Source organism: Phocoena sinus, chromosome 2 (assembly GCF_008692025.1).
Source record: "Phocoena sinus isolate mPhoSin1 chromosome 2, mPhoSin1.pri, whole genome shotgun sequence".
Taxonomy (NCBI): Eukaryota; Metazoa; Chordata; class Mammalia; order Artiodactyla; family Phocoenidae; genus Phocoena; species Phocoena sinus.
Window position 1 is genome coordinate 19,191,068 of NC_045764.1, and position 12,301 is coordinate 19,203,368.

The following is a 12,301-nucleotide window of genomic DNA, read 5'->3' on the forward strand; positions in this document are numbered from 1 at the left end:
AAATACATGTACTCCCACATATTCTTTAATCACCACTCTCAGATGTTTCTGTTGAGTCAGACCTTTACATTATGTTGTTTAATAAAATGTGGTAAGTTTTGACATGTATGATTTTATCATATAGGTAGTATAAACCCTCAGCAAAAAAATTCAGTATTTATCTCCAAAGGAGAAAACTGAGTTTTGACGTGCGGTGAGTCTTTTTTTCCTTCCAGTAATAGATTTTTAAATTTGTTTGTTTGCTCTTTTGTGTAAGAGGTGCATTGACTGAGTTTTAAAGATAGACAAAAATCTAGATATTCTCCTTTAAAAGAAAAAGAGATGAGCCCTACCCCCAACTGAGGCATTAAATTACTTTGCCAAAGTCACACTTTTAACTTATCTGATTAATTTGATGAATTCATTTGGTAATTTATCAGAATCAGGGTTACAGAATTGTATCATCTCTTTTGGTGCCATGAAATGCTAGGAAATGCCACTTTAGGGGCTTTGGACAAATCATTGAACCTTTCTTGGTTTTATTCCCATTATTGGTAAATAGTGGGGCTAAAGTAGATAATTACTTCTATAACCTTAAGCTATAAAATTTCATGGTTATTGAATGTGAAATTAGGAGGCATTACTCATTTTCCAGAATTCCACACTAACTAACAATTCATTAATTTCACTCTACTCCTGTTTTTTGGTAAACTTTGGTTCATATATTTTAGTGAACACTGTCACTTTTTTGATATTCCCAGGATCCAAATGGAAAAAGAATTGTAAAAGGCAGTGGGGGAAGAATAGCTTCAGTGCAAAAAGAAGAATGTTTCCTTTTTGTTACTGAAGCACCAAGGTGTCACATTCTCTAAATTTGGCTGTTTAATGCAAAATCCAGGTGGTAAAGACCGAAGAGGACAAATTTTGTGTCTTTGTCTCTTTATTTCTCTATCTCTGCCATCAGTCGGGGAAGAGTGGATGTGAATAGCTGCACACATTAAAAAGCCCTTTTTGAAATTTTTAAAACTTTATTTCTTTTCCTCAAACAGAAAGAAGCAGAATTTACAAAAATTTCAATGACTTGTAATTAAAAAAAATTAAAGTAAGCACAAAACTATTTTTATTGCTTAAAACTGGGGTAAACTCTGAGTCAAATAATTAATGAAAATGAAAAGGTCTTTATAATGAATAAGGTAATAACAATTATATGTAGTGTCAAACTTTAATCATTAAAGGTTGAAGAAGAAAAGAATAAGCACAAAAGTAGTGAAATGGAAGTATCAGAAAACATATATGATGCTGATGACAGTGGATTAATTCAACAGAGAAAGAGCAGAAAAACTAATAACCAACAGTTTCCTACCATGGAGAATGAAGATTCTGATAGGTAAGCCTATGTCAGTATTTAACAATAGATAATTGTTATTTTCCTATAAAACAAGTTCTCATTTGAGCTAATGTTCATGATTAACAAATTTTATATTTTACTAGGGTTATAGTTATTTCTAATACTCTTGTCCTTTAGCCTTAATACTAGAGTTAATTGGTTAACACACCACCGTATTACAGTATTAGAGTATTCTGGATTTGACTGTATACTTACCTTTACCAGTGTGTTGTATATTTAAATATATTTTGTGTTACTAATTAGCATCCTTTGATTAGAGCTTGAAGACTCCTTTCAGCATTTCTTGTGAGGCAGGTCTAGTGGTGATGACCTCCCTCAGCTTTGCTTTGTTTGGGAAAGTCTTTATCTTTCCTTCATTTCTGAAAGACAACTTTTCTGGATAGAGTATTCTTGGTTGGCAGTTTTTTTCTTTTAGCACTTTGAATATGTCGTCCTACTCTCTTGAAATCCGTTGATAGACTTATGGGGATTCCCTTATAATTTACAAGCCTCTTTACTTTTGCTGCTTTTAAGACTCTCTCTTTGTCTTTGAGTTTTGACAGGTTTGTTATAATGTCTCCTGGTGAGGATTTCTTTAAGTTGAGTTTGTTTGGTGACCTATAAGCTTTAGGAACTTGGATATCCAAATCTCTCCCCAGGTTTAGGAAGTTCTCAACCATTTTTTCTTTAAATAAGCTTTCTGCCACCTTCTCCCTATCTTCTCTTTCTGGAACTGCAATGATTTATGAATTATTTCTTTTGATAGTATCTGGTAATTCATGTAGGCTTTCTTCCCACTTTTTCATTCTTTTTCCTTTATTCTTCTCTAATTGGAAAATTTCAAAGCTCCTGTCTCTTAACTCACAGATTCTCTCTTCTGTTTGATCCATTCTGCTGTCAGTGTTCTTTATCGCATTTTTCCTTTCATTCATTGTATTCTTCAGTTCCAGAATTTCCATTTGGTTCTTTTTTATTATTTCTGTCTCTTTGTTAAACTCCTCATCTTGTTTGTGTATTACTTTCCTGATTTTGTTGGGTTGTCTTTCTGTGTTTTCTTGTAGCTCACTGAGTTTCCTTAAAACTACTATTTTGAATTCTCTATCAGGTAGATTGCAGACCTCCATGTCTTTGGGATTTGTTACTGGAAGATTATTGTGATCTTTTGGTAGTGTCATGTTTTCTTGATTTTTTTTATGTTACTTGAAGTTTTGCATTGCTGTCTTTGCATTTGAAGTAGCAGTCACCTCTTCCAGTCTTTAATAACTGCCCTCTCCAGTGTACCCCAACTTGCATTTTTTTGTTCCAGTGGTATGCTGGCACTTCTCTGCTGGAAACCTGGATTTCCACAAAGGCTCTCTCGTCTGTGGGTGATTGTCTAAGACAGTGTTTTCCAGGGGTTCCCTGGACGTTGTTAAGAGTGGCTGGAGCCAGTTCATGGGCCATGCAGGGTCCACAGCAGGGATGTGATCTGTATGTCTGTTACCAGTTGGGTGGGCAGGACTCTTCCCACGTCCCTTGGTTTATGGTGCTGGATCCTGCAACTCCCACAAAGCCACTTTTGTCCATGGATAGATGCCAAATTGTTGCTGGTGGTGGAGGGATACTATGAGGTACCTATTTTTCAGCCCTGATGCTGACATGACCCCAACATGTGGGTGTTTAAAAGTAAATTTTCCCCCCAAGATATTTCCTTGAGTTCTTCTTTCATGTTATATGTACCTCATGTTATTTTTAAAAATCATGTAAGTTAAACATTATATATCAAAACAAAACAATATAGTAGAAATCTAATTATTACTCCCATGTCTAAGAATCATTGCTTTTAGGCAGTGAACTTCAGCTTTTCAGTGTAGCACTTGAGGTTCTTCAGAATGTCTTTCCAGACTCATCTCTCTGCTTCCTTCCATGTATTTTGTACTTTTCCTTCCAAGTTCCTAGGAAATACCTAGACGCCATGTGCCTGATCTTTGTGCTCACATTCTAATCACCAAGTAGAATGATTTTCTCCATTTTCTTTTCCTCATGACCTCCTCTGTTTATTTAACCTCTTCTGTAAAGCTTTCCTATGTTCACTTATAACTTTCATATGTATCATAATTGTGTATCTGTCTTTGAAGCAAGAATTTGTATTTGCTTGCATATGGTTGGTACTTCATAACTGTTTTGTGAACTAATAAATGACTTATGATGGGTAAGAGCTGGAATTTTTTTTTTTTTTTTTTTTTTTTTTGTGGTACGCGGGCCTCCCACTGTTGTGGCCTCTCCTGTTGCAGAGCACAGGCTCCGGACGCGCAGGCTCAGCGGCCATGGCTCAGGGGCCCAGCCGCTCCGCGGCATGTGGGATCCTTCCGGACCGGGGCACGAACCCGTGTCCCCTGCATCGGCAGGCAGATTCTCAACCACTGCGCCACCAGGGAAGCCCCAAGAGTTGGAATTTTTTTAAAAATTGGTTTTTTAATTCTTTATCAGTAGAATTATTAGAAAACATTGGCTTTTTTATGGATTTTTTAAAGTAACGGTCCTGGCGTGCATATGAAGGAAGTAAAGAAAAATGAAAATGAAAACTGGACATCAAAAGAATGTGTGATTACACCAATGTTTGAGAAGGCTGATTCACTGATCGGTGGTCTGCTACACATGAATGATGACAGCAGTTTAAGTGAAGTAGATCAGGATGATGGCAGGTAAAATCTACAAATTCTTTATTTTTAGGTCAAGAAATATTAGCACTGAATACTTTTTCTGGAAATAGAACAGCATAATATAGTGTACAGGCCACGACAAGAGAATTCTCAACTATACCAGATGAACGCTGCTGAAAGGTTAAGATGAGGACGAGTGGCTTTGACCAGAAGTAGTTTCAATAAATATTCCCCATGGAAGTTGGACTGTAGTGAATAAGTATAAACGGCTCCTTAGGGAATATTTACTGGGAAAGGCAATAGAGAACTGGATGGTAACTGAAGAGGAATGTGGAGTTCAAGGGAGTTTCCTTTTTCTTTTTACGTTAAGATGGGAGTTTTTAGAGTATGTTTGTATGCTGTTGGAAATGAGCCAGTAGAGGATGCATTTATTCCGTTTAATCTTGTTTGCATGTCCAATATTAGAAAGCTTATTGATTGTATTACATTATCTTTAAAATATTATAGTAAACTAATTGTACATAATACTTCTATTCACGTATAGTTTTATGGTAAGGGCTTGTTCGTTGATTTTGAAGTGTAATATTCTTATATAATTGAATATGCAGATGAGTACTTAAAAATTATTCTATCATACATAGATTTTTAAAAATTATATAATCATAAATTTACAAACATTTAGGCCATACTGAATAGGATTTAATCATTCCTTGATAATTCTAGATGACAGTATCATCATGAGTGGCTATGGTTTTGTGAGGTACTCTAAAACAGATTATGTTAACTTCATAGTGGTTTAGATTCCAGGGAAAAGGGTAAGATTTTGTTTATATTCGATAGAAAAAAAAACTATTAACAATCTATCACAGATTATTACTTTTGGATTATAAAGTTCTAAATTACAAAAGTCATGCTTCCTATACTAAAAGTGTCATTAACACGTATTGTGCGCTAAGTATATTTGAATGCATGAATAAACAGCTGAATGGGTGAATGAATGCCTGCTGATGAATTTCTTTACAAAAGCAAATCTTTATTGAAAATAGAATTCCAATATTGCCTAGGTCTAAAGCCTTTTTATTTTTAAAAAATATGTGTAAGATTCAGAAATTATTATTTATAGTTATAACTAGACATGGAATAATAATACATATTCATTTGCTATCATATTACTTAAAAACACTTAAAAATAAATATTACCTTCTCATCATATTGTGAAACACAAGTGTTGAAGCCAGATTTCCTGGGTTTGAATTCTGGGTCTGCTGCTGATCTGCTGTAGGGGTGTGGGCAAGTTACTTAGCCTTTCTGTGCTCCATTTCTTCCTCTGTAAAGGACCTAATGTATTTACCTCTCTCCCAGAATTGTTGTGAGGATTAAAATGCCTTTAAGACATGTAAGGTGCTTATAATAATGCATAGCAGTTACATAGTAAGTCCTCAAAAAGCTAATATCATGATTATTAAAAAAGAGTTTCTGGGCTTCCCTGGTGGCGCAGTGGTTGAGAGTCCGCCTGCCGATGCAGGGGACATGGGTTCGTGCCCCGGTCCGGGAGGATCCCACATGCCGCGGAGCGGCTGGGCCCGTGAGCCATGGCTGCTGAGACTGCGTGTCCGGAGCCTGTGCTCCGCAATGGGAGAGGCCACAACAGTGAGAGGCCTGCATAACGCAAAAAAAAAAAAAAAAAGAGTTTCTTTCACATAAGGACTTAATACTTTCCAAATAGGTTTTAGTTCCATAAAGTTAGTTTTTATTGAAAATGACAATAACAAAAAACCCTGGTATATTTCTTCCTATCAAATAATTCAAGTAACATTATGTTTTTCCTTTTCCTTTGATTGTCAGCTTGATCTAATTTAATGTTTTGTTAATATTATTATGGTATATTTTCTTTGTCTTTTAATGTTACTCTTTCTATTTATTGTTTAATCTCTTTTATAGAAAATTAATTACCGATACAAAGATTTTATGTAAAAAACAATAGGTTTAGGTATTCTTTGTATTTTAAGTATTTAATGTTTGCCTGAAAAGAATTGTTTGTTTTTTTAGGGCTACAAAGGAAACATCTAACGAAAAGAACAAGGTAGAGTAAAAAATTAATTATAAAAAATACTATCCTGTAGTAAAAAATTACTTTGTAAAAGGTATAGTGGAAAAATAAAAAATCTTCCTTTGTTGTAGAGACATTTACTTTGAAAAAATAATTTAGAAACACTGTTGATTAAATTATCCCTTTGATAAAAATCTGTTCTTTTAAAAAGTATCTGTGTTTTTGCTTTAATAAAGAGATATTTATCATCTCTGTACACTTAGTATATTTTATAAATATTTTGGGGACATTGTGAAATAGTACTTTTTATTTGTAGGTCAAAGAGCAAATTGATTCTATGGATGACCTTGATGACTTAACTCAGTCATCTGAAACAGCTTTTGAGGATTGCCAGATGCTTTACTCTAATTATAAGAATTCCATGTTGCTAATTGAGCAACTTGGCATGGAGTGTAAAGGTAGGACCATGGTATAAATATAAAGCCTTTTTGTGTATACTGTTGTAATATTTGGTAGAATTCACTAGTGTAGCCACTTGGGCCTGGAATTTTCTTTGTGGGAAGGTCTTTAACTAGGACTTTAGTTTCTTTTTTAGATATAGGGCTATTTAGTTTATTTGTTCTTTCTTGATTGAGCTTTGGTAATTTCCCTCTCTCAAGGAATTTACCCACTTCATCTGAGTTGCCAAATTTATTTACATAATGTTCATAATATTACTGTCAGTCTTTTAATATCTATAGAATCTGTAGTAATTTCTCATTACTCATTTCTGTGAAATTGGTAATTTGTGCCTTCTCTCTCTCTTTTTTTTTCATTATCAGCCTGGCTAGAGGTTTATCACTTTTATTCATCTTCTGAATATATTTGGTTTCACTGATTTTTAAAATATTTATTTATTTATTTATTTATTTTTGGCTCTCTTGGTTCTTCGTTGCTGTGTACAGGCTTTCTCTAGTTGTGGTGAGCGGGGGCTACTCTTCGTTCAGTGTGCAGGCTTCTCATTGCTGTGGCTTCTCTTGTTGTGGAGCATGGGTTCTAGGTGCGTGGGCTTCAGTAGTTGTGGCACGCGGGCTCAGTAGTTGTGGCTTGCGGGCGCTAGAATGCAGGCTTAGTAGTTTTGGCACACAGGCTTAGTTGCTCTGAGGCATGTGGGATCTTCCCAGACCAGGGATCAAACCCATGTCCCTTGCATTGGCAGGTGGATTCTTAACCATTGTGCCACCAGGGAAGTCCCTCATTGATTTTTCCATGTCTTTTTTGTTTTGTTTTGTTTTTTCTCATTGATTTTTTCTTTGATGTTTTTTATTTCCTTTCTTCTGCTTCCTTTGGGTTTACTTTGCTCTTTTTTAAAAAATATTTATTTATTTTATTTTATTTTTGGCTGCGTTGGGTCTTAGTTGCGGCACGTGGGATCTTTCGTTGCAGCATGTGGGCTTCTCTCTCTAGTTGTGGCGTGTGGGCTCAGTATTTGTGACACTCCAGATGGGGTGTGGGCTCCAGCGTGTGTGGGCTCTGTAGTTGCGGCATGCTGCCTCTCTAGTTGTGGCTTGCGTGTTCAATAGTTGCAGCGGGCGGGCTTAGTTGCCCCATGGCATGTGGGGTTTTAGTTCCCCGACCAGGAATCGAACCCACGTCCCCTGGATTGGAAGGCAGATCCTTAACCACTGAACCATCAGGGAAGTCCCCTAATTTGCTCTTTTTCTGGATTTTTATGTTGGAAGCCAAGGTCATTGATTTGAGACCTTCTTTTCTAATATAGACATTCAGTGCTATAAATTGTCATGCAAGTAAGCAGTATTCCACAAATTGTAATATATTATGTATTCATTTTTATTCAGTTCAAAATACTTTGTAATTCCTCTTTTCATTACCTCTTTAATCCAAGGGTTATTTAGATGTGTGTTATTTAGTTTTCAAATATTGGAGTATTTTCCAGAAATATTTTTGTTCTTGATCTCCAGTTTGATTGCTTTGTGGTCAGAGAACATACTTTGTATGACTTAAATCCTTTTGACTTACTCCTTTATTTTATAACCCAGAATATAGTCTTTTTTTGGTAAGTGTTCCATGGCTACTTGAAAAGAATGGTGGTGTTCAGGTCTACAGTATCCTTGCTGATTTTCTGCCTGCTCTTTCTATCACTTATTCATTGAGGGGTGTTGAAATCTCAGACTGTAATTGTGGATTTGTCTATTTTTCTTTGCAGTTCTCTCAAGTTTTGCTTCATATATTTTGAAGTTATTAGGCACATACACGTTTAGGGTTGTTATGCTTCTTATTAATTGACACTCATCATTATGAATGACCTTGTTTATTGCTGATAATGTTTTTTGCTCTGAAGTCTACTTTGTTTGGTATCAATATAGCCAGTCTAGCTTAGCTTTGTTTTGTCACATGTTACTGTGGTATATCTTTTTTGTTTGTTTGTTGTGTGGTATATCTTATTTCTAACCTTATTACAAATTTATGTCTGTGTGTTTAAAGTGCATTTCTTGTAGGTGGCATACAGTTGGGTCTTGCTTTTTGATCCAGTTTGACAATCTGCTTTTTCTTAAAAATTAATTAATTAATTAATTTTTGGCTGCGTTGGGTCTTCATTGCTGCACATGGGCTTTCTCTAGTTACGGCGAGTGGGGGCTACTCTTCATTGTGGTGCGCAGGCTTATCACTGCGGTGGCTTCTCTTGCTGTGGAGCACAGGCTGTAGGCCCATGGGCTTCAGTAATTGTGGCATGTGGGCTCAGTAGTTGTGGCGCATGGGTTTAGTTACTCCATGACATGTGGGAGGACCAGGGCTCGAACCTGTGCCCCCTGTGTTGGCAGGTGGATTCTTGACCACTGCGCCACCAGTGATGTCCCTGACAATCTGCTTTTTAATTGAGGTTTTCAGACCATTTTCACTTAATGTGATTATTGATGCAGTAGGTTTGAATCTGTCATTATGCTGTTTGATTTCTGTTTATCCCATCTGTTCTTTGTTCCCCTCTTCTTTTTCTGCCATCTTTTAGACTAATCGAGTAATTTTTATGATGTAGTTTTATTTCTTTTTTGTTTTTTTGGTTTATTAACTGTAACTCTTTTGTTTCACTATTTTAGTGGTTGCTTTAGGGTTTACAGTATTTTACTTAGGGCTATCACAGTCCACCTTCAAGTAATATTGTACCACGTCATATATAGGATAAGAATATTACAAAATAGTTTACTTCCACTTCTTCTCTCCTTGCCAGATCCTCCTGGATCTGTGAGATTGTAGTTTTCATTAAGTCTAGAAAGTTGTTGGCCATTCTTTTCTTCAAATATTTTTTTTCTGTCTCTTTCCTCCACCTCTTTGGGGCATTGTGTATTTAACCACTTGAACTCCTGGTCAGGGAATTAAGATCCCGCATGCTGTGTGGCATGGCCAAAAAAAAAAAAAATGTATTTGTTCAATGTATGGATGAGTTAAGGTGAAAATGCACAGTGCTTTATACACAAAAATTACTCATATTTTATTTCTATCTTTGTTTTCTTCCTAATGCAGATTCTGTTAGCTTATTGAAAATTCAGAATGCAGTTCTTTCATATGAAAGATTAATAGAACTTAAAAAAAATCACTGTGAACTACTTACAGGAAAAAATAAAAAACTGGAAAGTAAGGTTAGTGGGCTACAAAAGGAGCTATCAGAAACAAAAGAAATAAAATCACAGTTAGAGCATCAAAAAGTGGAGTGGGAACAAGAGCTCTGCAGCTTGAGGTATTGAACATCTTGGTTTTAAAGAAATATTTGAACTGTTTTTATTTACTGTAATACTACAGATGTGTATTTACTTTAATACTATGGGAAGTTTTATAATTGCTAACTTACCTGCTGGGATTTTACAGGGGAGAAAACTTCATTAGTGTTGTGGAGTGTGAAATTCTTGGAAATAATATAGCAAGTTCTTAACAGTGGATACTTCTACTAATAATTTAATGTATATATTTCCAAATCATCATTTTCATGGCTATACAGAAGTCCTCCATATGAAGCCTCATTTTTTTTGTAATCTCTCTTTTTTAAAAATTTTATTTATTTTTTTTATATAGCAGGTTCTTATTAGTTATCCATTTTATACATATTAGTGTATACATGTCAATCCCAAGCTCCCAGTTTATCCCACCCTGCTGCTTTCCCCCCTTGGTGTCCATACGTTTGTTCTCTACATCTGTGTCTCTATTTCTGCCTTGCAAACCAGTTCACCTGTACCATTTTTCTAGATTCCACATATATGTGTTAATCTACGATATTTGTTTTTCTCTTTCTGACTTACCTCACTCTGTATGACAGTCTCTAGATCCATCCACGTCACAACAAATGACCCAATTTCGTTCCTTTTTATGGCTGAGTAATATTCCATTGTATATATGTGCCACATCTTCTTTATCCATTCATCTGTTGATGGGCATTTACGTTGCTTCCATGACCTGGCTATTGTAAATAGTGCTGCAATGAACATTGGGGTGCTTGTGTCTTTTTGAATTATAGTCATTATTTTTTTAACAAATTGAATTTCAGTTGTTTTTCATTTTTCTGTATTATATTTAATGCTACTAGGAACGTCTCTTCTATAAATTCATTTCTACATTTATGATTATTTATTTTGAATAAATTCTTTAATATTGTGTTATTTGGTTAAAGTATGAGAACTTTTAAAAAAGGTCTTTGATCCATGTTTCTAAATTGTTCTCCAGAAAGTTTATATTACTTTACACTCCCACCCACAGAAGTATGAAACGGCCATTTTTCTCAAAACAAAATTTATGCAGTTTTATTCTTAACATATGCATGGATGAAATAAAAGGTAAAAATGGAAGGTGATTACTGATTAGTTTATTCAATATCTCTTTCATACAGAGATAAAATTAGTTCAAAGGTTGTGCTGAAAGCACAAAATACTCTCTATTGTTTAATTAATTAATATGGATCCTGCCTTACGGGATTTAAAATGATTTATTAAATAGATAATAATCAACAAGTTGAAAATGTTGCAAAAGAAGAAACATAAAAAGTGTGGGGCAACAGATATTAGATTCCCTAGCCTAGTCTTGGATTACAGTGTCTGAAGATACATGTTCTGTAAAAGACATCTGCAGATTTTATCTGGCACTGTAAGTCATTTAGGGGTACCTGCAGTATTTTATGAAGTTGAAATTTTATTTCTAGTCAACGTATAAACTTGTTTCTAAACAACAGCTTCTCTTTTTAATTAGTAACTAAATTATCTGTCCTAAAGGAGGAGTAATTATGACAGTGTGGAAAACAGGGTAATTTTCGACCTCACTTCACTGAATAATTTCAATATTTCTTTCCTACACTATTCACCAGAGTTACTCTGGACTAAAACTTACTTAAGTGGCAGAATGTTTTTTCATTGCTACCTTTCAAGTATATATATCTTTATGAAGAGATTGAAGTGAGGAATTAAAAATATGAGACCTAGAAAGGAAAACAAAACTGGAGAACAGAAATTTCATTAGGATAGTAAATCAGCGGGCGAAGAGCCAGATCATAAAATGAACTTTTTATTTTCTAACAAAACACATTTTAAGGTAAACATATTTAACTGCAGATTCACCCTAAAACAAGAAGAAGAGAAGAGAAGAAATGCTGACATGTTATATGAAAAAATTAGGGAGCAGTTAAGAAGAAAAGAAGAGCAATACAGTAAAGAAGTTGAAATGAAACAACAACTTGAACTCAATCTCAGAGCACTAGACACGGAACTGAGGACTGTGAGAAATAATCTGAATCAGGTAAGTTAATCTTTGGTGAAAATTTCAAATTTCCAACAGTATTTCATCAGTATTATTTGTAATATCTCTTTGATTTAATATATATTATTTAGGTTTAAAACAAATAAAAAGTGTTATCTCATCCTAAATATGAACTATGACATTTTTAGCTTAAATTATTAATTTCTTGCCATTCTTAGCTTCTAATACATGCTCTGTGTATGTTTTCTGAATGGAGGAATGGAAGGTAAATTGAGCTTAATGATTAACATAATGATTGGCATTTTTGGTCCATTTGAAAGTAATATTCTTAATTCCAATCCATGTGTTAATTTGGCTTTTTTATGTTAAAATACAGGCTAAACTGCCTTGAGACTGTGATGGAACTAGTTAAATGCTTTGTAAAAAGATTTTCTTTCACAATACTATATCTCCCTGTATTTTTGCTCTGTGATAAGTTTAGCAGTCATTTAAATTAAAATCGTAAGTTAT

The 12,301-nt window shown here is 34.7% G+C and overlaps 1 protein-coding gene across 16 annotated transcripts in view; it reads left to right on the forward strand.

The window, feature by feature from the left end:
- The window catches only part of ANKRD26 (ankyrin repeat domain 26), an 89,185-nt gene that overhangs the window by 48,280 nt on the left and 28,604 nt on the right, over window positions 1-12,301 (forward strand). For 13 of the 16 annotated variants that reach the window (XM_032623359.1, XM_032623347.1, XM_032623357.1 and 10 more), the window contains 6 exons: window positions 1,215-1,366; window positions 3,880-4,050; window positions 6,058-6,091; window positions 6,375-6,516; window positions 9,578-9,791; window positions 11,647-11,830. In XM_032623359.1, coding sequence (XP_032479250.1) covers window positions 1,215-1,366; window positions 3,880-4,050; window positions 6,058-6,091; window positions 6,375-6,516; window positions 9,578-9,791; window positions 11,647-11,830 — 897 coding nt within the window. The remainder of the gene's footprint in view (window positions 1-1,214; window positions 1,367-3,879; window positions 4,051-6,057; window positions 6,092-6,374; window positions 6,517-9,577; window positions 9,792-11,646; window positions 11,831-12,301) is intronic. The other 3 variants (XM_032623352.1, XM_032623358.1, XM_032623363.1) reach the window with 1 other exon arrangement.